Below are 27,058 nucleotides of genomic sequence, written 5' to 3' on the forward strand. Positions count from 1 at the left end.
CCCCCCCCACACACACCTAGACTACAGATGGTCACACTAATCTACAGATCCCAACCTATTTCATTACCAAAATTATCTACGTCTACTTAGCCACTATTATCAAATAAAATTCTGACACTGAACACGAGCCAAGGTTAATAAATTCATAGCAAATAATATGCACACTTAAATCAATTAAAAGGCTAATAAATGCATAACTATGACTGTAAAAAAATAAATAAAATGTATTAGGGTTGGCATGAAAAAATAGGGTCGGTGGAGAAACAGGAAATACAGGTATATTTTTATTTGGCCTTACATACCGCTTTATCACGACCTAGTTTGTAGGTCATCTCAAAGCGATTCACAGCTGGTGTTGCCATTTCAGCACTCACAGCTAGCATTCAACAAATCTAGCACTGCCCAACCACGTACTCATCTACAGCTGAGTTTAGTTTGGTTTGGTTTAGTATTGTTTAACGTCCTATCAACAGCTATGGTCATTTGAGGACGATTACAGCCGAGTAGACCGGAACAAGCAGAGTAATGTTTCTTGTTCAAAGATACAACACAGTGCCGTGACGCGACTCGGAACTGCAAACGTTCGATCACGAACCTGGCATCCTACAACTAGACTACCGAGCCCCCTGTATATATGTTTAATATCTAAGCAAGACTAAAATATTTACTCTCTGAAGAAAACCTCTGTTAGGCATTCCATCTAACAGAGTATTTTAGATGCAAAATCTATTTAGACAACAATTTCATAACGCTTCTGAATGGAGGAAGAGGAACTATTTTTGGACAATTGTAAAAGAAGGGGACCGAATGCTGCCAAAACGTGCTGAGAATAACTGTAACTGACTCTAGCTATACCAACCTCTTTTCCAAGTCATGAAGGATGTCGTAGAATTCATTTGGTCTGACGAAAAGTTGCCAGTCCTGAAATGGAAGATTATGAGGTAAAGACTTGTACACAAGGTAACTGTATGACCTAAAAATTCAGTTTACGGATATTTATTCAGTTGGAGCAACTGATTAAAAGAAATACAAAAATGTTTTACTCTAAGCAACATCTGTTATCACAATCTGGAGAGAAAAAATCAAATCCATTACATCACTTCTGTACAATTGGCTGCAGTGTATGATCAAACAATATTGCATCAGGCGTCACATTCTGGTGGCCTTTCATTCGATACCTATATATGTCTATATGCGTTTCCTGACAGTTGAGTTCCCCCGAGATTTTCAAAGGCATGATACTGATTAGCTAGAAGTAAATCTGTCACTAGAACATGACCACTGTTGCTGTGTAGCCAGGTAACATTAAGTGAAGGATTTTATCTGAATCACATTCAGGAAAAAATAGTTAACCTCAAGCTGCAGCCCAAAACACATGTAAATCTAAGTATTGAACATTTGAAAAATTCAAGATAGAAAGGACTTAAAATGTTAAGTCCAGCCATGCTCAGAGATTTATCTCATTATTTCAGCATATGGCTTTAAAAATGACGAAAAAATGCTTCATGGTAACAATTTGGAACTTTGGAAATTTCCAGAATAATATCACATACGTTCCCTGTGCGAGATATCCTTGTCTTACCCTAGGGTTGAGATGGGGGGTGGGGAGAGATTCCCCTATTCATAACAATTGTATGACGTTACATCAACAATGCATCAATGTAACGTTAACATTACACGATGTATATGATACATATGATGTATAAAGTCCAGCCATGCTCAGAGCTTTTTCTCACTATTTCAGTATATGGCTTTAGAAATGATGATGTATATGATACAAGATGTAAGAGAAAAAGAATCAATCACCCTCTTGTGGCGAGTTTGGGAATCTCAACCCTCGGGGAAAAATTGTTTGGTTACCAAATACTCGGGTTTGGCAACTTAATCATCTTCACTCTTGGGTTGAGATTCGCCTAGCTCGTTCCAATGGGGTGAAGGATTCTATTAGTCTCAAACTTTTACTGTTTCCACCTACAATTGCTGACAGGAATTGCAGCTCCATTTCGTTAACTTCTTCCGTTTCTAGGTCTGCAGATGCTGCCCACTCGTCGTTGAAAACCTCATCATCAATTCCTTCATCGTACAAAAATTTGGAAGCCATCATCTGTATAACAGTAATGAAATAGAAAAACTTTGGTACATTTATCTTTATAAACTTCAAGCCGACTCAAATTTAGTTTTCAGCCTTGTTTCCCAGCATACAATTACTTTCTACTTTAATATGATGGAATATATAGGCTACCATTTTCATTAAAGGCCAGTTGAAACTTCTATTCAAATTGCTATTGTAACAGAGGTCATTATTTTTTCAATGTCACCGCCAGGAGTCGAACCCGTGACGTCTGGCTTACTGGTCTCACTGACGTTTCATGTAGACAGGTTTATCTTACCACGGAAATCAGGAATAGGTCGGCAGAGGAGATCTGTTGTAGGTAGGCAGGGTTCCTGGTCTTTAAACGTTTGACATACAGCATGCTCATCATTACAGAACAAGGTGACATACAAGCTTGTCTGTAACAAAGAACAACAAATATTCACCGTAAGCAGGTAGATGCTGAACACATAACCTGGTACACTAACCCATTTCAGTGATTTTTCAGGGTGAATTTGTATTTACCTCGTATCATTGCAAAAAAAAGTACTTTTTTATTTTCCCAAAATCATGCTTTTTATGAATATTTTCCCAAAATCACAAGATACAGACTGCCTGTGGAAATGAGGAAGAAAAATCACTTCATTCTATTGAAAAGATTTAGAATTATGTCATTTTTTTCTGACGAATTTACCAGGAAAATTAAGCGTTCCTTATAGATATACTGTTTGACTGGTACAACCACAGATTTAATCTAACTCTGTTATACAGCAGTCAGATGTTACAACCAAAAGGATGGCAGAAAGTAATAACTGGGAAAATTAAAAGTTTCATTTTTTATCACCGCTAAGTTATTAATATTAGGATTGAAACCTGGAGGGGAGGGGCGGGCCATGGGCCCATTGACCCCTCAAAACTGAAATTGACCCCTTCATGTTCAAATTTTCTTACAATTTTACATAGAATGGCCCCTCTTTTTATTTTGATATCGACTAAAAACTGCTAAAATGGCCCAATGCTCTCAAAATTCCAGGATTTTCCCTGCTGACACCAGTTACAAACCTTGAAGTGGTTGCTGCAGAGAAAATATCCAGCTTGCCTAGTTGCCTTGGACATGCTTCTTGTAAATATTCAACAGCTATTTCTGAAAGAAACAAAAGCCTTCTTTAAATCCATTTGCCTTATTCAAAATCAATATTTTTATGTTTGTCAATACCACAGTATCTAGTGATTATCAGGGTCATGAAACAATCCTCAAGCTCAAGCACGGATTTTGTGCTCAAGCACAGATTTTGTGCTCAAGCCTTATTCCTTGTTCCTGTTATAAAGGACTATGCATGGTTTGGGACTTTTTTGGCCCCCAAATCCATCAAAATCAAAAATCTGCAATATAACTTTCAAACGAATGTTGTTGTTTTTAATTTTGAATACTTCCCCAGTACTATTATGCTAACACTTATTTGTGTTTTCAATTTTGGCTGCCATGGTAACCAGGTCATATTTGCATAAAATATTGAAATTTGATTATTCAGTCAATTATGACAGGTTTTCATCTAGTTCTTCTCTTAGTTACCATAGAGCGCACTCTTGAACAAACTTTATATTTCTCCTAAAGATGTATCAAATTACATACTTTCTAGGAGAAAAACTGTGCAAAATATCACAATATTCACTGAATATTCATTTTATTCTAATTTATGCAAATTTGAACTTGTTACCATGGCAACAATAATTAGATATATAAATATATATTTTCATAATAGTATTTTGGAAGTATTCGAAACTAAAGAAACAGTCATTTCAAAGTTCATTTCAAGGTTTTGAATTTTGATGCATTTTTTTTTTGGGGGGGGGGGGGGGCAAACCAGGCCCAAACCATACATAGTCCTTTATCTCTTTGTGTGTCAATGATTTGGAAACAAATTGAAGAGAATTCAAGCCCAATGTTTACATTTGACTTTTTGATCGTTGTGACATGATTTAAGCGAGTTAATAGAAACTTGAGCATGAAAACGGTTTCATGAATACAGGCCCTGGCAGAATTTGGAAATTATATTCAAATACATAAATGTTTGACAACTTTTATAATTATTTTGAGTCTCTTGAATTTTTTTTTCTTCACTTTGATATTAAACAGGATCAATTCGACTTTGAATAATAATTAATCAAGGATAATAATCATACATGCACTGAGGATGTTACAGATTTAAAGACATTTTCGCAATGGCATAGCATTTCACCAAACATGTTTCTATTTCACCATTGTATGGATCGGCTCAACAAATGTATGCATATTTCTGCAAATTAGTTATACATTATCTAAAACTCTTTATATTTTTCATAATAAAACTGACAATTACCAAGACTTCTGATTTTAGCTTGCAATAGATGGTTATTAAAACAAATATTTCTGTTGACTTCTAATATCTAGGTATTGTTACAAGATCTACTTTTACCATTATTTTCCCCCTTTGATGGCACAGGGTATTCCTGTTATTTTTACCAGTTTCTTCCCTTTTTAAAAATAAATCGTTATAAATTCTTATCATATATAGTCAAATCTGCCCAATCGTTAACCAAACACATTTTACAAATCATAATAGCCACCCATGTATACAGTAAAGATCAATCTGAAACCACTTACGTCCCCCCCCCCCCATTTTTTTCAATAGCAACAGTAATAGAGGTTGATATCACACATTTCGATGACAGGTACACATTAAATTTCCCTAAATCTCTGGTATGATGTATACAAACCAGTGAGAGGAAGTGAGGGGCGGTCAGTGGATGGTGTCTTCCCATAGTACAAGGTTTTTCTAAGGCGTTCTGCAAACTCTTCATGGTCCTGTAAATATCAATATACACCACCACATTAACAAAGTATTTTAGTTTATCACATAATGTACTGTGTTATCCAGTGAATATACCCATGTCATATTTTTTTGCGTATTGACCCACGTAATATGACCTCTCAGCCCTGTGATTGGTTGTAAGCTTCAATTGTTTCTATTGAGATGTCACGTCTAGGACAAGTACATTACGTCACAGGCGTCAAAATGGTAGCTTTTTACATTTTAATGATTTTTTTTTAAATATTGCTTCGTCAGGTTGAAGAGGCTAGGTTTTAATATTACTAGTTAGACTGATGATCTACTAATGATCGATCAAATTGAACTTAAATTCAGTAATTTAAGGTTATATTCGCTTTCGGAAATCTACTTTCACTTTCGTTAACGGGGAAACCCCGACTTTAGAGAATTTCACTAATAACACACAACATTCATACAAATAAAAACAACGAGGTTGTTGACAGAACCTTATAATTATTGAAAAATATGTATTTGGAAATGAAATTGATAATGTTTGCAATGTCAATTATGCTGCGACAGCTGCATCTCGTATTCAGAAATGCTGCGATGGATTGGCATTCACCTGATGACACCCTGTCAAACTCAACATTTTATTTGTAAGATAGTCAACAGTTTCGACAAAGGGTTTTTATTTATATCCAGCTAAGGACAAACAATACCTTCCGAGTTTATTTTTTGTTAATACTTAAATTAGTCAAATTATAATCGATCATGGAAAACAATTAAGGATCAATTAATCGATTTTCAGAAACAAATAACCAGACGTCGACTAAATCGATTAATCGGAACAACACTAATATAAGTAAGGTGATAATCGCATTTCAGATATTTTTTCAATGTTACACCCAAATATTTTGCTTTATCAGTATGCTCTAGACAAAGACCATGAAGAAAATAGTTATAGTTTATTGAATTTTTATTTTTTTTCGAAATGGATAAAATGTTACATTTTTGGGGGTTGGAATTCCATTCTCCATCTTTTTTCCCAAACTGCGAGCTTATCTTAATCCCTCTGCAGTATTGTGGCATCCTCACTGGAGGTGACAGCTTTGTATATAATTGTATCGTCAGCAAATAATCTGACCGAGGAGGAGAGACCCAGGGGCATGTCATTTATATACTTACAAAAATAAATTCGGGCAGAGGACTGACCCCTGGTTCGACTGGTACATATATAGATAGTTCGCTTTTGAGTACGACTGCTTATAATATAATTGTGTCCTATATTGGTCAAGAAGTTTTTAATCCATGTGTTTACTTTCCCCTTGATCCCAAAGTGATGAAGTTTATATATTAATAGGTTATGGCAGACTTTATCTTAACAAAAAGTGCCGAGCAATCCTATTTTATGGTACGAAACGTCCCGAATTCCGGTGGTACCTGTGCAGGACAGTATTCATTATTTTCTGTTATACTCTCAACTGTAACGTGAGATGCTGAAAGGAAATTTTATAGAACAGGTACTGTACCTAAAGTGTTTCAGAAAGCAACATCCAGTATTCCAAATGTTTCGAAACGTCCTAATATAGTAGTCTACCAAAATGTCCAGGGCCCGGTACCAAAATGATCCATTGGCGACAGTATTTAACTATCGCACTTAACTGGCGAATAAAGCCTGATGGTGAGGAAATAATAGGACATATGAGAAGCAAATAGATGGAGCTCGGTCGCGAGTGCTGTGTTTTTGTCTGTATCTGGGACCGATTCTTACCTCTTCGTCGAATCCATTCAAACTATCGTTCCCTTTGAAAAAGGGAAGATAGAATGGCTGCATTTTAACAGCTCTAAAAGTCTGAGTTAAACGACAATACGTGTTTGTTTCGTCAAGTTGTCTGGTGATTATTGCGCGGCAACTCCCCAACTTCCTGTAGTCCTCAAATCTCGCGAGACGAGGTGTGGTAAAGTGTTCTAAACAAAATGGCGAACATTCATTGGTAGTGAAATGGATTGACAGAAGGATATTTTGTATGCACACTATAAAATATCATGGCGGATATAAACGTGGATGTATCGCAGCTCCCAGAAGATGTAAGACGAAAGCTTGCGGAGCTTAATTTGGAGTTATCGGAGGGTAAGAATGAAATATCAGCTTCCTAATTTTCATGTTTTTAGCCTCTTCACAGCAGACCGATTTCACTCCGAATCATGTTCCCAGCTTCCGCTTCTGTGCAATAACAAAAGGAATTATTTAATTCTTTGCATGGAATCTGACCAATTTAAGTCGTTGGTTTTTGTGTTACATAAAACAGCCTTAAAAACATAGGGTTTTATTTCAAATGGCGAATTTGTCGTCATCTGAAAGCAATGCAACACCAACATAAATTAATATCAATCGTATTTTTGTCTCAGCCACAGCAGTAATAATGTGTTATGTCGTAAGACTACTGTAGTCCTTACGTTGACGACTATAGTTCAGTTTTACCAAGTACCATATTTACCACGGTATTATGATTTCAACCTGGGGATATATTATTTACTCTTGTCAACAATGACTCATATCTCAACTGTCACCTCGACAGTAATGATGATCAATACATTATTTCTACAGACAATCTGCAATATTCTGCTTTAAATTTAAGTGCGTTTCAATTGGATTATTTGAATAGCAAATAAGGGACATAGTATTTTTTCACATTTATAAGTGCTGCTGTCTAAGCCTGCGGCATGACTGAACACCAGACTCATTCAACAATTGTTGTGTGTTGACATATTAAAAGTTTTTTATCTACAGTAATTATCATTTTACCATTTACCTGGCGTGACTTTGAATTATTTGCAGAATTGTACCAATAGGAAGTGATGGTAAGAAATATGATAATAAAATTGAGGTATCGCTCTCCGTTATGACAATATTTAACCTTATAAGTGCCCGATGTATGAAAAAAATGCACTTACAATATTATTACCAATTTGTTGATTGAAATATGTCTGGTTTATGGTCAGTGATTTTTGTACAAATGTCAAATTATTTTACAAAATACATACACATATATATGATTGGAATATTTTGAATATCCATGGGCATGATATTTGTGAAATCATGTGTGTCAATCAAAATAATAGCTGTTTTCCTCTGAAAAATTCTATGGAGACCCTGACAATATTGATATATTATGCAAGATGTGAAGAAATATTCCCATTTACTTTACATATTCCCTATGAGTGCTAGAACCTAGGTCTATGGTTATGACGTCTGGTTCAATATATTTGGACATTTCCTTCTTCGCATCAAGCAAAAGAGTGCTGATGGTCCCCATATTGTTAGGCAGGATTTGTTTTTGTTATTTTCCCAGATTGCACTTGTTTGTTTGTACACTGAAAATGCACTGGACTCGTACTATGAAAAATACTTTTACACCAGTATTCAAACAACATTCTGATGTCACTGGCACTTTTAACATTTTACAGATTGTTACACATAAAAAGTTACTATATATTGTAACAAAACGCAACATCTCAATGAAGCTTCTTTTGTTAGTGTATATGATCAATGAAATGTAATAATTGCTGGGGACACATGTACAGATAATGACAGTGATGCCAAATGCACAGTGTTAAACATGTATCATTCATTATAATAAAGCATTGGTTTTAAAAATCATCTAGACTGAAAAATTATTCAACACTTAAGGTGCATTGGAACATTTAATATGAATTTGAAAAATGTATGTATTTCAGCAAAAGATGGGTAAAAGACCTCTATATCTTGGTCCGAAGTATTTCTTTGTTGAAGAAGAATTTATTGCTGAAATATTCATAGGGGCAAGAAGTGGAATGGGGTGCTTATATATAATTATAAGAATCTGGGATCAAACTGGTTGAAACGTAGTATAATATGTCGAGCCTACTCAGTGTAGTGTTGGTACCTGTATGAGGTCATCATCACATCTGAGCCAGTACATGTGGGCAAGTGTATCACTGTAACCCTGTGTAGTAGTTGTATGTGTCAGCATTGTGGTGTAGATTTCGTGATCTATGTTGGTGAAATCATCCATGTCTTAGCTAACTGGTTTAACCTCCTTTAGTACAGACATGAGGTAGATATATATATACGTCAAGAATCCGTTGGTCACCCTTTGTATATATATATATCTATCAGTCAAAACCAGACATTGTAGCTCACTACTTGTGTATACAATATTGTTTTGCTTGATTATAAGTAGACATGTATATATATTAGCCTACTTTTCATGCAAAACTAAGGGTAGGAAGATACCTTAATATAATTTACCTGTAAATTAATGACAGGTGTACATGTGTTCACCTGAACCTGTGTCTTCTTTCTGTATCTTAACTTGTGTATTCTTTGTGTTTACCTGAAACTGTATATTATTTGTGTTAACCTAAACCTGTGTATTCTTTATATTTATTTAAACCTGTGTGTATCTTTGTGTTTACCTGAAACTGTGTATTCTTTGTGTAAACCTAAACCTGTGTATTTGATGTGTTTACCTGAACCTGTGTATTCTTTGTGTTTACCTTAACCTGTTTATTTTTGTGTTATAAACCTATATAAACCTGTGTATTCTTTGTGTTTACCTAAACCTGTGTATTCTTTATATTTATTTGCCTTAACCTGTGTATTTGATGTGTTTACCTTAACCTGTCTATTCTTTGTGTTTACCTGAACCTGTGTATTCTTTGTGTTTACCTGAACCTGTGTATTCTTTGTGTTTACCCAATTACCTTAACCTGTGTATTCTTTGTGTTTACCTGAACCTGTGTATTCTTTGTGTTTACCTGAACCTGTGTATTCTTTGTGTTTACCTAAACCTGTTTATTCTTTGTGTTTACCTGAACCTATGTATTCTTTGTGTTTACCTGAACCTATATATGTATTCTTTGTGTTTACCTAAACCTGTGTATTTTTTGTGTTGACCTAAACCTGTGGTTTACCTGTGTATTCTAGTGGTAAACATTTGATTGCCCTTTGGCCAGTTCATGATCGTGACATGATCAATAATGCTGCATGTTTACATCATGTTTGCTTTTAACTCATTCACCCCTGAAGACACATTTGAACTCTTCCAATTCAAAGGTTGGAATAGTACATTATGAAACTTCAGGGGTGAATGAGTTAATGTGCTACACACAGGTAATGATCGATAACAAAATTATTGACTGCTGATCAGATCAGTTATAGATTGCAGGTCAAAATTTTCAGAAGTACTTTTGAAACATTCCCATGATGCTAGAACTTTTATATTATTTAAACCTGTGTATTCTTTTCAAGATTTTTTTCCTGTCAGTTGTCAAAAACTGTCATGAATTCGTTTGGTAATAGTTATGATTTGCACATGTATGTATGAGCTAGCAATATTAAGCATCTAGCCCACTGACCAAATTTCTGATCGTGGAACAGACATAGGGCCTTAGATTTTTCGTGCTCTCATGATCATGTGTCTTTGCACTGATTTTTATCCAGTTTCCAGACATGACCTTATATTTTAATATGTCATTTTAGCAATAATTTTTCTCCAAATTTAACCTGAGAGGGGGATGGAGGCAGGCAGGTATGAGTATTTCCAGATAAAACCATAAATCTGACAGTTGCACACAACAATAAGCAAAAAACACTGGTATGCAATTCTAGACTGCATGTCTGACAAGAGGTTACTAGTTGTAGATATGTACTGTATCCCTTTTATGAAGTAGTTGAAATTCAGCAAATTTTTTCCAAAAGTTTTTCAAACTTTTACCTCAGAAACAACTAGAGCTGTCACGATACACTTTACCCACGATTCGATACGTATCTTGATATTTTTACCACGATTCGATTATTTTGATTCGAAACACCCTTATTTCAGATATAAACAAAATGAGATATATATATATATAAGCCGTCGATACACGGAAATCCGCAGTGTTTCCACACTTTTGATTTAAAGCTCGCCGGAGCATCACACATTTTCATTTCCTTACAGCGGTCCGCCATTTTGTTATGAATGCTTTGTGAAAATTGCATCCTCACAGCCGATTGGTTGAGGGTTTAGAGATCAGCCAATGGAAATGAACGTCTCACAGACGTTTTGGCTGAAGCGGCATACACTTATATTCAAATCGTGACGTATCGAAAATCTGGAAAAAAATATTGTGAATCGAATCGAACATAAATAATCGCGGTACAAGTGCATCGCGGTGAATCGTGACACCTCTAGAAACAACGTTGTTGTTAAATATTCTGAAGTGGCCTGGTGAGCTTATAGTTAAAACTAACATGGGTTGCTTATTACTTGTAAGACACAGTAATTATAAGGCAGCATCTGCTGTCATTTTACTCCGATTTTGATTTTCATTCACAGACTTCAGTTGATAACACCAGTTTATGTAAAGACCCTTGTGCATTTCACATTCATGATTGATACAAATTATGGCTATATAGATTTGATAAAAAACAGATACACTGTGTATTAATTTATTGGCAAGGCTGTCCAAATGTGTCTTGATTCAGCTCACAAGGAAATGATTCTGTTCAATCTGGTGAATGTAGATGAGTTTTCATTGCTTCAGAAAAGCCCCCAGACTGGAAATTTTCAATAAGTACCACATTTTCTTCGAATTAGAAAATAACCCCAGTGACTTTCCCCCCCCCCCCTGATTTTACATCTGAATACAGACTGCTTCCTCAAAAATGCTTATTTTCCCAAAATGAAGAAAAATTGAAGAATATCTCTCCAGTTTCGGTAAAAATAATACATTTTCCCAATTCAAGTAGTATAGGAACAGACTTTTGTAAAAACAATGCCCCCCCCCCTAGATTGGTCTCTTGATCAACTACTGCATGGAAAATGTTTACAAACAAATGGAAAACTAAATCCAGTGGACGATGTAGTACATACTGTTGTAGGTTTATATTAACACTGAGACATTTGACATGTACAGCGAAAGTAAATCCAACAAACCGCTACTCAACCGATCAGGTCAATGTTGCTGTTAAGTTTTACTATACTGCAGCACTATAGTGGAATGTGACCTCAATACAAAACACAACCCAAGCTGCACACATACACTGTTCAAGTTGAACAAAAGCCTTTTCATTGATTTTTAGGTCACCTGAGCTTTAGCTCAAGTGACCTATTGCTATCCGTTTTCGTCCGTCGTCGTCCGTCGTCCGTTAACATTTTACATTTCAAACTTAAAGTCAAGTTCTGCTGGGCCGATTGAACTGAAAGTTGGTAGGAATGATCGCCTCATGGTCCTGACAAAGTGTTGTTATTTTTCGGGTCGATCAGAAATCCAATATGGCCGCCACGGCCGCCATTTTGAAAACCTATTTCAAACTTAAAGTCAAGTTCTGCTGGACCGATTGAACTTAAAGTTTGTAGGAATGATCGACTCATGGTCCTGACAAAGTGTTGTTATTTTTCAGGTCAATCATAAATCCAATATGGCCGCCACGGCCACCATTTTGAAAACATATTTCAAACTTAAAGTCAAGTTCTGCTAGGCCGATTGAACTGAAACTTTGTAGGAATGATTGACTCATGGTCCTGACAAAGTGTTGTTATTTTTCGGGTCGATCAGAAATCCAATATGGCCACCACGGCTGCCATTTTGGTAAACTATTTCAAACTTAAAGTAAAGATCTACTTGGCCGATTGAACTGAAACTTTGTAGGAATGATCGAATCATGGTCCTGACAAAGTGTTGTTATTTTTCGGGTCAATCAGAAATACAATTTGGCTGCCATGGCTGCTATTTTGCTACTTAGTTCTAATAGGCCGATCTCACTTAAAATTGGTCTAGGAATGATCAGCTCATGGTCCTGACAAAGTTAAGTTAACATTATACTATTTTTTACTCAAATTGGTACATATTTCAACAACAAAAATAAATACTATAGACTCAGGTGACCGTTAAGGCCCATGGGCCTCTTGTTCTTTCTTCAAAGGACTGCATGGAAAAAAAAGGGTTGCAGAATATATTTTAGCAGATTTGATCAGTAGATTTTTTATTTATTTTTAATTTAGTGGTAGTTTTGTATAGGAATCTAAAACAACACCTGTGAGTTAAGCATAAATAGCAGATTTTAAGTGTATTAATATCTGAAGTGATTTTATATGAATATATATATATATATGAAGCATGTCAAGTTCAATTTATAAAAAATATCAAGTTTTCCTGTTTATTGTTTGGCAATCTTTTTAATTTTGTGACATCAGACAGCTGTACCAATTGTATATATGCTGATTACCTTCAAACCTACGTAAATTTAAACTTATACATGTATGTGTCTTGTATGGTATTTTTGCTTACCTTATTTATCCGGCTATAAGCTCCTGCCTGGTAAATAGCGCACTCATGTCAAATACGTACAGTTCAGTTGAAATTAATGGCAATAAAAAATATGCAGCATTGCTATTTCTAAGTCCTACAATAATTCCATATCTACGTTGATTTTTATGTTAGTCCTACTGGGCTTATTGCAGGATAAATAAGGCACATTTTGATGTACCCCCAAGTGTGATAATGTTCAGTTGATCATGAAAAGTTGGAATACAAATAATGTTGAAAAAAATCTTTGACGTTCTACAAATGTATTTCCATGTAGCAGGTTTATTGATCAGAGACAGACATTTTGATGATGAATATTAATTTTAATTTATCAAGGAAATTAATATATCATAAATTTTTCCTCTGGAATATGTGTTCACCGATGGGAGAATTTGTAAAACCAAACATGAGTCTAGGCTTTTCGTGATTTTAGTGCAGTCTTCTTGATGAATTTTGAATAAGAAAAAATCTGAAACAAATCAAAAGAGAATACCTCTGAAGTATAAAGTGATTTTATTGATCAGTGATCAGTAGTGAGGAGAAGCTGGGAGTTTTACAGCTGAGGTTGGGGATGAGTCACTGCCATCCCTGATTATCCAGGATACTGTATACATATACACAGGTCTACACAGGGTAAGGCCGCCCCATCTATCTGCTGTTTGTATCAATAAAATTCTACAGAGTAAATATCTGTGTTTGAACTTCACAGTTCTAATTGAAGGAGAGCTAGACATTCATATCTGGTGTTTCCACATCAGTTTGTGGTCTGGTCAGGATATACATTTTCTCAGTTTACCAAAATGTTCTGTCGACTGATATGATATGTCAGCAAACCCAGGCTAAGTAAGGATGCCTAAACTCCCCCGCTCTTTAATTTGGGCAAAACAAAAAGGGTTTCTGAAACAATTGGGTAGGTCAGTAGGCAAATAGTTTTTTCTTTATTTTTGACTTTTCATTTTTATGAATTAATTTTATGCTTTATATAAAATTTTACAATGCATTTCCACACATTACAATGACTATTAATTTGTCAACAATATATAGGGTGAGACTCCCAAAACAGGAAGAAAGTACATTTTAATGAGCGGCTGTGGACTTTGCCTGGCTAATAAATTAATGTTAGATACAAGTAGGTGATTACATATCTAGGGTCGGCAATAAAATCTAGGATATGTTGGCCTACCTGAAACACACCTATTTTTGTTTTGGCCTAAGTATTCTCTCCTAGTCTCCTCTTGATCAAACCCAATCTATCCCCATTTGCCAGTTTGCTTTTAAATGAATGTTGTTATAAAGTCCCCATATCTTGTAGAAATTATATCATTAGAAAATATGTTAATTTACCTTGGGCAGATTGCCCTGTCAGTTTTGATATATATTTTTCCTGCAAGAAACCTGAAAGCAACCTGGCAGTATGTTGTGTTAAACCTGTGAGGAGGATGTTGACGTATTTCTAGAGATGTTGTTCTTTCTCTGACTTCCATCAGTCAGTACAATGTAAACACACACCTCCTCTATACCCTGTACCTTTTAGCACATGCGTTTGTTTGTGTAAGGTCAAGCAGGGATCAACCTTGAAACCTATACTATCATATCCTTAACCCATTCACCCCTAGATAACTTTAGTAGACTCTACCATACATTGATCTGGATGAGTCTATTATGGTCTACAGTGGTGAAAGGGATAAGCAAAGGCTTCTCATCACCAGCAATGCAGAGACCTTCAGCTTCAATCATGACTGACAGTTCCAATATTCTAGAATTTTTGAAATTCCGCTTTTATGGTTTGCCTTCAATTTCAATAAAGTTTCAATAGCTAGCCAGTACGACTTAATTTACCGATAATCTGCCGCTGAAAATTTGATGGTATCCAAAATGAATCTTTACACATTAAGTAGATTGAAAAGCTTTGTAACATAATTTTGATTTAAAATAATTAAATGTGTACATGTCAATTATTCATGTGTTACATCTAGCCTAAGAATGGATATAATATATATGTAAAATGACACAGGAAAAGAAATGGGAGTTGATTCTACTTGTTCTTCAAAAATATTATTAACGTTAATATAGTCGCTAACATACAGAGCATACTACGTAAACCAGGCCCTGATATTTGTAGCATTCGTAATAAGACATCTGACCCTTTCACGTTGCCCTTGTATCATTACATCAATATTATATATAATTCTGTAACATCATAAATCGATGGGTTTAAGTTTCAACATAAAACTGTTTATATATATATATCACACATTAAAGGGGCTGGTAGGGGAAAAAATGTCATATTTGCTAAAATGGCATACACATGTTTAAAATACCTTCTTATGAAATATACTGATTCAAATTTTGTTGTCCGCTAGTTGAGTCCGACATGGCACATGACGGCGTGCTATTGTTGTTATCTTCACTGCCTCACTTTCGAAACAACCACATGACATATACAAATAGATCTGCGCTAAATTTACACGGGGCTTCCCAGAGATTTCAGTGGTCAAAACTGGACATTGCAAGCAGAACTCGACCATCATATTGCCGGGGTATAGCTTTTGGAAGGCCAGAGAACGCATTTAGACCCATTTTTTTTTCTCCCCCGACCAGCCCCTTTAATGAGTCTGTAAAGGCCGACAACAAATGTTGTTCTACACTGTACAGCTGTGAACAGTAATGTGTGTGTTTGTATTTTTTATTACCACCAACATTATCTTGTCTGATTGAGGGCCTGTTAGCTTTGTGAACATTCTTGTTGAGCGTCTATACAGTATGAGAAGTCTGTAACCGCTGCAGGCCGCCACAAGTGGAGATGAAAGCTGGTGAAGAGGGTTCCTGTTGATCCAACAGTGGGAAATATCCTCCTTGTAGTTTATGCTGGCACCTTGTATATTAGTATAGAACGGAAACAAAATCTATAATTAGCTACGTATACCTCCTTGACCAGGCTTACGATAAAAATATAAACATATAACCGCTACAGTACAGGTATAAACAATTATGGTTCACTTATAAGCCCACCCTGTTTTTAATTTGCTCAACAGATTTTCCAGATGAAGGTGTAAATACATTGTACATGTAGAATCAGATTGGGGAATTACTCTGTAATCTCTTTATCATTTTAAATGCTTAAACCTTGAATGCTGACCTAAACAATATTTTCAAGTGGTGTCGAATCTTCACTTATGTGAAATACTTGACATGAACTTGTTGCCCTTTTTTGTGACTCACCAGACCTTTATGCTACATATAGGTCATTTTGAGCAAGGCTAATAGTCACAGCCTTTCCCTGACAAGCTGGCCAGGTTCACATACAGGGGATATACCAAATATGACACTAGCAGTAAGCTTATATAGTCAGGCCAGTCTTGTTAGGTTTAATTGTTCTAATCATATACATTGTTTTGTATGGCAGTTTTCTACTCAACACATCATAGGTTAAAGTTGTATGGCTACGGTGGCCCTACACATCATAACTGATCTAACACATATATTAGGTTAAGGTTAAAAGGTAGCATACACATTATAATTCAAGGTTGTATTGCACATGTACATTAGACTTTCTGATATGAGTTTTGTCTAATACAAAATCATTAAATATTGAAATATAAAGATCACTGTACCTATTCTAGTATAAAAAAATGTTTTAATAAATAACTAAACCATTTATTTCCCAATGGTGTACATGTGAGAACAACGGGAAAGGATATTCCTATACTATACCACTGTAAGTAACATTTGAGTAGTGGCCTTGTCTGTGGAGATGGGGAGACTTCAAGTACATATCAGGATAATTCACCGATTCCTAATCTTTTTCTATTTACTTACTTGTCAGTTTTCAAACTTCGATATATAAGAATTTTTGATATCATGACAGAAACTTGACTTTTATATTGTTTGCAGATTGTTTTGGTGATAAAGCATTGAAAGCTAACCATGCTTTTACAAATTTGTGTTATGGTAATAAATCTTGACATGTAACAGTCTGTTTACATATAAATTAGCAGTATGGTCAGACATGTCAAAATGGCTGGAGCCTGCTTGACCATTCCCTTGAATGAATGATGACCAAAACAAGCAGGAAATGGAATACTTAGGTGAAGGGAAACACATGTTTATTTACCTTTGGGATGATCAGGTCAGCTTGTCCTGATAACGTAATCGGCCATTAGCCAGCTGGGACAGAAAACATTTTATATAGCATAAAATCATATCCAGATGTCCCCAATCTCTGCCTCTTTGCTGTGATATGTTTATTTGTGTAAAACTGTATGGGAAACTCCAAAGTTCAGGGTACCCATGGAGAAGGAGCATGGAAAATATTTAGCAGGCAAATCGGGTTACATCATTTAGCCCAGTATAGAAAGGGATGGTTTATGATATATGTACTAGTGTTATATATAATGGACCTTTCCCAAAGCACTTGTTTGTCAGGGTTAGCAGTCAAGTAAAATGTACTTAGGTGTAGGTGGTTTCATACCCCAGTAATTGCAGTCCTGTCGATGGTAAAGTAAAAAAAATTGTACATAAAGTCTATGGGAAACATTCGTTAGATGTGTTTTTAATGTCAGTATGTTGGCCTGCTGTACCAAAACTGTTACGAAAGTTAGCTAAAATTGACTCGAGTGAGCTAGTTTATAGAAACTTATTATATTTATTTTTTTAAATATAATAAACATATAAAATGTATTTGATATGATCCCCATTTTATGAAGGGCATGCAGGATAACATTTTGATTATAATAATTAGTAAAAAGTTATTTTTACAATTTACAGAAAATATAAAAAGAATAATGAAATCTAGTAATGTGATCTTTTATATATAATGAATGTATGATCAGTAAATGTGGAATAATGAACTCATTTGAATTAAAATTTCAGAATTTTACCAGTCTTTTTTTTTAGCTTAAACATTCTAAAAGTTATTATCAAATTTCAGATTTTCTGCTTATAGTATGTATAAACTTCTTTGTTTATATATTTTTTATAAATATCAATTTTTATGTAAATAGTACTTATATTAATTTAATATTGCACAATTTATTCTAATTCATAAATAAACCTTTTAAACCTTATGTTAGCCTCTAATTCACTGACTTGTGTGAACCAATACAAAACTGCTTACACAGGTCACTGAGTGTCCTGAGCAGGTCAGATGTCTTAAAGACTGTTCAATCTCCTTTCTGCCTCAGCTGTTATAACCTGACTGACCCTGTATCTTCACCATCTCTCCTCCATCATCACCAGGCCTGACACAGCTGGAGTCAGACTCAGTGGCATACAACAGGTCTGATGGGTAGTCGACAAGTAATGATAAAGAGGGCTGATTCAGCTGGCTGCTGTCATCATACCTGGTCCAAATATTTACAAACTGTTGCTTTACTCAAACAAATTCCTGAACTCACGTTTATACACATGTACAGGAAAGCATTATTGGGGAAAGAAGGTTTATCCACAGGAAAGCATTATTGGGGAAAGAAGGTTTATCCACAGGAAAGCATTATTGGGGAAAGAAGGTTTATCCACAGGAAAGCATTATTGGGGAAAGAAGGTTTATCCACAGGAAAGCATTATTGGGGAAAGAAGGTTTATCCACAGGAAAGCATTATTGGGGAAAGAAGGTTTATCCACAGGAAAGCATTATTTATATAGGGGAAGAAACTGTGTCAAGGAAATGTTCCTTGAATTTCAATAAGGCTTTCCTTTGGAAAACTTGAAGTCGAGGAATTCCCTCAAATTGAGAAACATTCATGAAACTGAGGTCTGATCATTTTGTATGTCCTAGATGGAGAGACAGAGGATCACATCTGAGGAGATCAAGGAGTGACATCTTTAGATTAGGGAAGTCTGAGGGAAAAGGAATGTCACCGATAGAGCAAGGATAGCTTTGTTTTACAAGTCAGCACCTTTACACCTGTTTATACAAGTCAGCACCTTTACACCTGTTTATACAAGTCAGCACCTTTACACCTGTTTATAAGTAGAGTTGTTCTTAGGCTCATTACAGGTAAAAGCACTGATTGGGTTTGTTATTTAGGGAGGTCTGGGTAACTCAGGTTGTGATGTGGTCCACAGGTATAGGTAGAGTCACAAATAGGGGTGTGTTAGTTAGAGATCAAGGGCTGGGGTCTGTTATTTAGGGAGGTCTGGGTACTCGGGTTGTGATGTGGTCCACAGGTATAGGTAGAGTCACAAATAGGAGTGTGTTAGTTAGAGATCAAGGGCTGGGGTCTGTTATTTAGGGAGGTCTGGGTACTGGGTTGTGATGTGGTCCACAGGTATAGGTAGAGTCACAAATAGGGGTGTGTTAGTTAGAGATCAAGGGCTGGGGTCTGTTATTTATGGAGGTCTGGGTACTCGGGTTGTGATGTGGTCCACAGGTAGAGCTATTGATGCATGTCTGTTAGTTGGAGAGACCTGGGTACTAATTATGGTCCACAGGTTCTACTGATAGGTAAGGTACATGTTCATTAGGGAGGTCAGTGGTCAGTTGTGATGTTGAAACTTGGTATCTGTTTGTAAGGGAAGTGTGGGTAGGCTGAGGTGTGGCTTACACATTGCTACCAACAGGTTTGGATGGATGTTTATTTAGGAGGTCAGGGGTCAGTTGTGATATGGCCCACTGGTAGTGCTACTGATAGGGATGTATGGTTGGGTGCTAGATATGGTGGTCAGCTGTGATGTCCACTGGTAGTGGTACTGATAGGGATGTATGGTTAGGTGTTAGTTATGGTGGTCAGCTGTGATGTCCACTGGTAGTGCTACTGATAGCGATGTATGGTTGGGTGTTAGTTATGGTGGTCAGCTGTGATGTCCACTGGTAATGCTACTGATAGGGATGTATGGTTGGGTGTTAGTTAGGGAGATCAGCTGTGATGTCCATTGTTAATGCTACTGATAGGGATGTATGGTTGGGTGTTAGTTAGGGAGATCAGCTGTAATGACCACTGGTAGTGCTACTGGTAGGGATGTGTGGTTGGGTGTTAGTTAGGGAGGTCAGCTGTGATGTCCACTGGTAGTGTGCTACTGATAGGGATGTATATTTGGGTGTTAGTTAAGGAGGTCAGTTGTGATGTCCACTGGTAGTGCTACTGGTAGGGATGTGTGGTTGGGTGTTAGTTAGGGAGGTCAGTTGTGATGTCCACTGGTAATGCTACTGATAGGGATGTATGGTTGGGTATTAGTTAGTAAGATCAGAAGGTAGGTAGCCACTGTGTGGGGTGCTGACTAGATGGAGGAGGGTTTTTTGGAGATAGATTGTTTGAAATAAGGAAGGGAAGACGGTAGAGACTACATTATATAGCAGGGAAGTTACAGGGTGTCAATAGCACTTATAGTGATAAAAGGTATATATACATCCTGAAGCTGCTCATCTGTAACTGTTTACACAACCCAGGTAACCAGGTTCAAGGACAGGTGATTTCATATATATAGGGCTTGAAATCTACTGAAGTATTTTCTTAAATTATTCATTGTCAAGAGGAGAAAGGTATCATAACTTTTGTGGGGTGGATGTTCAAGTTGAAGATCACGACACACCAGATACTTTTTAAATACATTTTTCTACCAGAGATGTATTTGTTTACCTACAAATTAACTTATTCACCCCTGAAGACACATGTGAACTCTTCCAATCAAAGGTTGGAATAGTTCATTATGTAAAATTCAGGGGTGAATGAGTTAATGACATAAGTCTCATCAATCTAGTGAAGATATTTGAATGATGGCCATGAAACATAGATCTATACAATTTTATAAAAATTGAAACAAAAATATGTATATTCATTAATTAATCAGATTATTCGAAAACATAATTTTGAAAACAAATTGAATACAACCATGAATTTTAAATAGGTAATGTATTACCTATAGTCACTAGCTGATGTAGGATCCATGGTTAAAAAAACAGAGGCAATTATACAGACTGCATGGAAACAATGAGTGTGCTTTCTTTGATGTGGAGCTAAAAATAGCCTAGACAGCCGAAGCTGGCCCAATAGTGTTCCAGCATAGGGTAGCAGTACAGGATGTTTAGTTACAGCTTCCATTCCAAAGAGCTCACAGGGACAGAGATCTGATCAGACTCCTTTGGACTCTTTGTCGAAAGCATCCTCATCCTGACAAATCGCTGAACATTTCTGAACCGAAATTAGTCGCTAACGTCACGCTATTTTCGTCATAAAAATCACATTTGAAGTCAGAATTGTACGGTTTCAGATTGAATATGACACTAGGAAACAATTTGTATTATTGGTTTGAAATATTTTCCATGTGTGTTAGGATGATGGAGGTTTGAGGAACAGAACTTAATCCCACTGGTAGTGTTATTATTGCGGGTATTGATCCAGCGTAAGGAGATGCCCTACTTTAGCTTTTTCCCTGTTTGATTAACGTAGAGACAGCAATAACACTACAAAACTGCCTTGCGCTGCATGTCCCGATAAATGTTATGGCACTGTTCCGAGTGTTCATGATCAATTCGACTTTAACTGGCAGTAGTAAAATCCTAAATCTTAATTGTCAGTGGGTCATACAAAATATTGTACTGGATTTGATTGCTGTACATTTGGGGCCCTTGAACTGTTTCCGAGTGTCTAGGCTTTTGTCTCTGTTTTAAGTAGGTCATCGTCTGTCTGGGTTGACTTGAATGAAGGAATTTGAATTTTTGTCAATATTCGCAGAGATTTGGTAAAAAATTACACTGGGTCACATACAAATATTTGCTATGCATTCCAGTGTTATTTGCCATTTGGGGTTAAATCTCTCCTATATTGACAAAAAATCAAATTTCTGTAACTCGATGCTGTGGATTTCCTGCACATTTCCATAAACATGTGTGTGAAAAAATCCTACTGTTGTTTTCTATATCTTATCAACATTCAATCATAATGTATAGTGTGACCCAATATTTCTTGTCTGCAACATTCAGTTATAAAATAATGTATTGATATAGATGAGGTAGGAAGATGAAAGAATGCTATTCTATTTACATAATGGTCATATATCTGCTTGCAGTTATAGGACAGCATATGACCAACTGACCATATTCCGTCTTTGCGTATTGCAGAGTTATCTTCTCTTTGGAGCAGGGATTGATTGTTACATCACTTGTTTGTGAGAGTAACGTCATCAATTTTTGAGAAAACGACGTAATTTTCTCACACAAACCAATGACGTAACAATCAATCCCTGCTCCCAAGAGAAGATAACTCTGCAATACGCAAACACGGAATAGATAGGAACTGACAAGTGCCCCGACGTATATCAGCTAAGCTTATAATGAAAGTTAACGCAAATCCTTTATCCAATATATTTTTTAAAATCTAAAAAAAAAATTATTGATATATTTTATTTTCAACAAATTTTTCGATTATTTTTTAACATCAGCCCGTTACTAGTGTTATTGTGTTTCAAGATATATATTTTTTTTAATTTGATTTCTTTGATGAAAGATAATAGACTTGCTGATTATAAAGTTATCAAATTACATTATAACCATTGATGTAAATGAAGAAGGTTACTATCGGTTACTAAGATACGTCTATACAGTATTTATCACATGCAATTAACCCGGGCCAATCTAGGGCTAATGTCTGTATGGTAGACGTTGTGGTCTACCGTGTAGTTTGTCTGTGAAGTGGCACTTGTGTAAAACGTATGTAACATCCAGAGTTCATTCATCCTGTACACAGTGAAAAGAAATACAGCTGCTGTAGCTATTGTGTTATATATAGGTATGTGATGTTACTATACAGAAAGTGGGATGAGGCGTAGGTCATATGGAGCAGTCATTGATACCAGTCGTTTAAAAATTAAACGGCACAGATAAATGTCATATCCATTTGTAAGACATTATTTGTAGCAATCTAACTATATTTTTAGCTATGAACCCCCCCCCCCCCCAAAGCACCATCTTTGTCTGCTAAATTGTTCTGTCACATGTATGATAGAAATGTGTTGCATGTTCTCAGGGGTGAGGGGGCAATTGGTGGGTTTTTTTGTCACTAATATGGTATAAATGATGTCAAGGGGTGGAGGGAGCTTATAGGGATAGTTACAGTAACCACAGCAGCTGAATCCTCCAGGGGCACTGATTATCACAAGTTTAGTATGAATGATAATGTAGGGAGGTAATGGTCTAGTTACTCTACACACAGCAGCCGAATCAGGTAGCAGTTGTTTTGGTTGACCTTCCTGATGCCCCTGGGGTGAGGAACAAGATACTACAATCAGTGGGTCACAAAAAACCATGAAGAACAGTAGAAGGGAATGGAATTCTGGGTTAGTGAGCTATTACTAGGAGGTGTCCTGCTGGGTAGCTGATGGAGGATGTGATGAGAGGTGACAGCTATCACTGCTATGATCTATGGTAACATATAAATATTTAGTGTGTCAGAGTAGCCTCCCTTGGATATAACTCTTGTGTGGTATGTGTGTCCATAAGCAGATATTCTGTTGTGTACAGATGGTTTTTGTCATTTTCTTCAAATCTGTTGATTTTATCAGTAATGGTAACAAATGTAGCATTTGATGTAGTCTGTGTGAACATTCCAGATAACAGATATTTTTTAGGTTTTTTTCTTCTGTTTATGACATAAAGGATTATATTTTAGCTAGCTATATATTCACGTACCATGCCATGTACAGTTGTGATATTTTTTTATCAGTTTGAAATACTTATTCCTCCTTGAATTGAACTCTTTGACTTGTTGCTCATCTATTTGTTTGTTATTTTCATACAAATAAATTTCAATTAATTACTAATTTAATAATAAGATTAACCTGGATTGTGAAAAGATTCATGTAGCACGTCCAGTAAGTGTCTTAATATCACTTTTTGGTAGTGCTACAGGAATCTTTTCACAATCCATACTAACCAACCAAGAAAATGTTTAGAAATAATGAGATTAAATGTACATAACATCTGATTCTTTACTCTTAAAATGATTAAGAGAATAGTAAATTTGTAAGTTGATTGTCAGGTATGAATTAACTCTGCAGTTGTCTGGTGACCGGTGTTCTGGACAAGGTTTCATGTATACCTTTTCTCCATTGCCCATTGTTCTGGAAAAAGTAGTTTGTAAATGATTAGCCAATCTGGACAAAGACATTCTAACACAAACATAAACATAGCATTTCTGTAGTATTTGATAACACAACATTTTATATGAAAAGATGTAAAATTTTATTTGACATAAAAGTGGTCTGTTATCAAAAATTGGCTTCAGAGCGTTTCCTGATGAATGACACATGTTACGGAACTAGTTAAAAACAATACTCGTACATACACAATTAACGGAACAGGAACATAAATAACAATCTGTTTATTTGATGTCTGAAGTGGGTGTTTTACTGTTTATAATAGTTTTAATTTTCAAATCATGTGATTAAATCTGGTCAGGGATAAAAACAAAAATATGATTAAATTTAAGATTCTTCAGTGTTACACTGTATCTAGCTGGTTCATCTGTAGTTTTGTCACACATGTAGCCAGCACACCATAAATTTTACAAACTTGTATTCAGCTTCTTTGATATGAAGTGTTCAGATTCTATGGTAATTGATACAAAAGTAATAAATACTAGAGTATTTATTGCTACTTCACGGTTGTAACCTCAAAGTGTGATTCCCAGAGTTTTAGTCGGACCTCTGAAGTATCTCGAACCTTACCATGTGATCCCAGACAGTTATAGATATTTTTGAAGTGTGTACTCCGTGATAAGCTGAGCCTTGTTGAGACTACTGGGTTTATTTGACTTATTATGTGTGATAAGAGATTCATAAAGGAGATTTTTTATAAACATGACCCCAAATCATCACTTATTTATTCTTCAATACCTAGTATATATGGTATATGTTAATGTGATGTACTGCAAATGTATATTTATATTTACAAATGGTATTGGTGCCTTTGTCTGAAAACTTTTGAAAAAAACGGACTGTTTGTTTATTGCCGTTTAATTATATATTAAATGACTGATGTGCAATCGTAAACATTGCAATCGTAAACATTGCAATCGTAAACATTGCAATCGTAAACATTGCAATCGTAAACATTTGGTAGCTATAGTAAAGAATGGAAATTGGTGCAACATTCTACGAAGATATATACCACTCCAGGTTTAATTACCACCTGTGATATAACGTGAGGTAACGGTGGTAGATGGTGTATATTTAATTATTTATACAGAACAGGTAATGGTTGGATATAAACTAAAAACAATGTCAGACGTCTGATGAATGTATACATACAGAATTGAGAAGGGAGCTGAGATGATTGTCTGACATATATTTGTTTTTGGACGTAAAAAAACCCATGTCAACATTGTACGAGGGAGCTAAATGAGCTGAATGTCTCTGAAAAGACATTTTTAACAAAGTACAGCTTTGGCTTTAGGTAGTGTTATTTGACATAATAGAAAAATAAAATTTCAAAATACTGCAAAATTTTGTGAAATATTATTTTACCAAAGTATTTTTTGTTTTAACTCATTTACCCCTGAAATTTCATAATAAACTATTCCAACCTTTGAAAAGGAAGAGTTCAAATGTGTCTTCAGGGGTGAGTGAGTTAAATAACCCAAACAAGTAACTTTTAGTTGGTGATAAGAAGTGAAGTACTGAGAGCAAATTAAATGGACTGTTGGAGTTTGTTGTGGGATTGAACAGACTAGAAATAAGTCGGTAAAGCAGGTGTTGGTTTGTTACAATAAAACACAGCATGCTGGAGAATTGTATCCGTCCAGATGTGAGAGAACAGAAATTGTGATGTTATCAACAGATTGTTGTAGGCCAAACCCCATATGGTACACACAAAAAAACGCTGCTCCAGCCTCAGAAACAGTCGGGTCTTTCTCCTTGTACATATATATATATATATATATTATATAAAGAAAAATTCTTAACAACGAGTCTTTAGTACTTTCATCTCTTCTAGGAGATTGTACTAAGGACTCGTTGTTAAGAATTGTTCTTTATATAATATTTATTCGTCCGTAAGGATCATTTTTCTGATTTATAATATATTTATATATATCTATTTCAAGGGTATATGTATATAGGTAGTTAGCATTAATATTCTGATGCTGTGCGACCCCACTATTTAACCAGCGTACATGGACAATCTCCAGATATTACTATACCATAGAACTATACACTAGGGACATGTAGAGGAACGCCACATGTAAGTGTCCCGCGTGTGGAGTGTCTTGATAGTGCATCTCCTGCTGTGTATTGTTTTTATGGCAATTCTATAAATAATGAATACATCAATCTTTATCTGTATATGTCTCACCTGTCTGTATATACCTGTGGCAGTCAAAAACATGGAGTTCTTGCCTGGGAATCAATAAAGATTTCTTTGAATTTGGTTTTGCTAACTAACATTTGAATATTATATCTGCAGCCTTGATTGGATCGTAAATAACTCGCAGCTGAAGATCAGAAGAATTCTGACACGTGAAATGTTTGAGAGACAGGTATCAGTGTCGTAATTTAGATTTTTTAAAGTGAAAACTAGAATTTCACTCTAAAGTAGGTGATACATTTCATACAATGAATGGTTTGAAACTTACATTTCATACAATGAATGGTTTGAAATTTGCATTTACCTGCGATGACCATCTGTGGAATTAAGAATAGAAACATCTGAACTTTAAATTAATACATGTATGTGCATTTTCAGATTTGTATTGGTCAATTGCCCGACATTGTGTATCATGAAAATTTCCATCAATATTTGGTTTAAATCTCCCCTCCCCCCATCCTTTTTGCATATGCACGATGCAAAGTGAAAAGAATTCTTAAATTCAATATGCTTTGTCAATAAGTT

The 27,058-nt window shown here is 35.6% G+C and overlaps 2 protein-coding genes across 2 annotated transcripts in view; one reads left to right on the forward strand and one right to left on the reverse strand.

Annotated features, from left to right (window-relative positions):
- Window positions 1–6,835, reverse strand: part of LOC110460109 (protein CNPPD1-like) — a 10,929-nt gene extending 4,094 nt beyond the window's left edge. Inside the window, exons 1-6 of the mRNA XM_021512833.1 lie at window positions 6,674–6,835; window positions 4,850–4,937; window positions 3,155–3,236; window positions 2,391–2,511; window positions 1,976–2,104; window positions 860–921 (exon numbers count right to left, since the gene is read on the reverse strand). Of these exons, the coding sequence (XP_021368508.1) occupies window positions 860–921; window positions 1,976–2,104; window positions 2,391–2,511; window positions 3,155–3,236; window positions 4,850–4,937; window positions 6,674–6,736 (545 nt within the window). The 5' untranslated portion in view covers window positions 6,737–6,835. The remainder of the gene's footprint in view (window positions 1–859; window positions 922–1,975; window positions 2,105–2,390; window positions 2,512–3,154; window positions 3,237–4,849; window positions 4,938–6,673) is intronic.
- A 26-nt stretch (window positions 6,836–6,861) lies between these two features.
- LOC110460110 (disco-interacting protein 2 homolog C-like) overlaps window positions 6,862–27,058 on the forward strand; it is a 114,104-nt gene continuing 93,907 nt past the window's right edge. The window contains exon 1 of the mRNA XM_021512834.1: window positions 6,862–7,033. Within this exon, the coding sequence (XP_021368509.1) occupies window positions 6,949–7,033 (85 nt within the window). The 5' untranslated portion in view covers window positions 6,862–6,948. The remainder of the gene's footprint in view (window positions 7,034–27,058) is intronic.

Source organism: Mizuhopecten yessoensis, unplaced genomic scaffold, assembly GCF_002113885.1.
Source record: "Mizuhopecten yessoensis strain PY_sf001 unplaced genomic scaffold, ASM211388v2 scaffold10323, whole genome shotgun sequence".
Taxonomy (NCBI): Eukaryota; Metazoa; Mollusca; class Bivalvia; order Pectinida; family Pectinidae; genus Mizuhopecten; species Mizuhopecten yessoensis.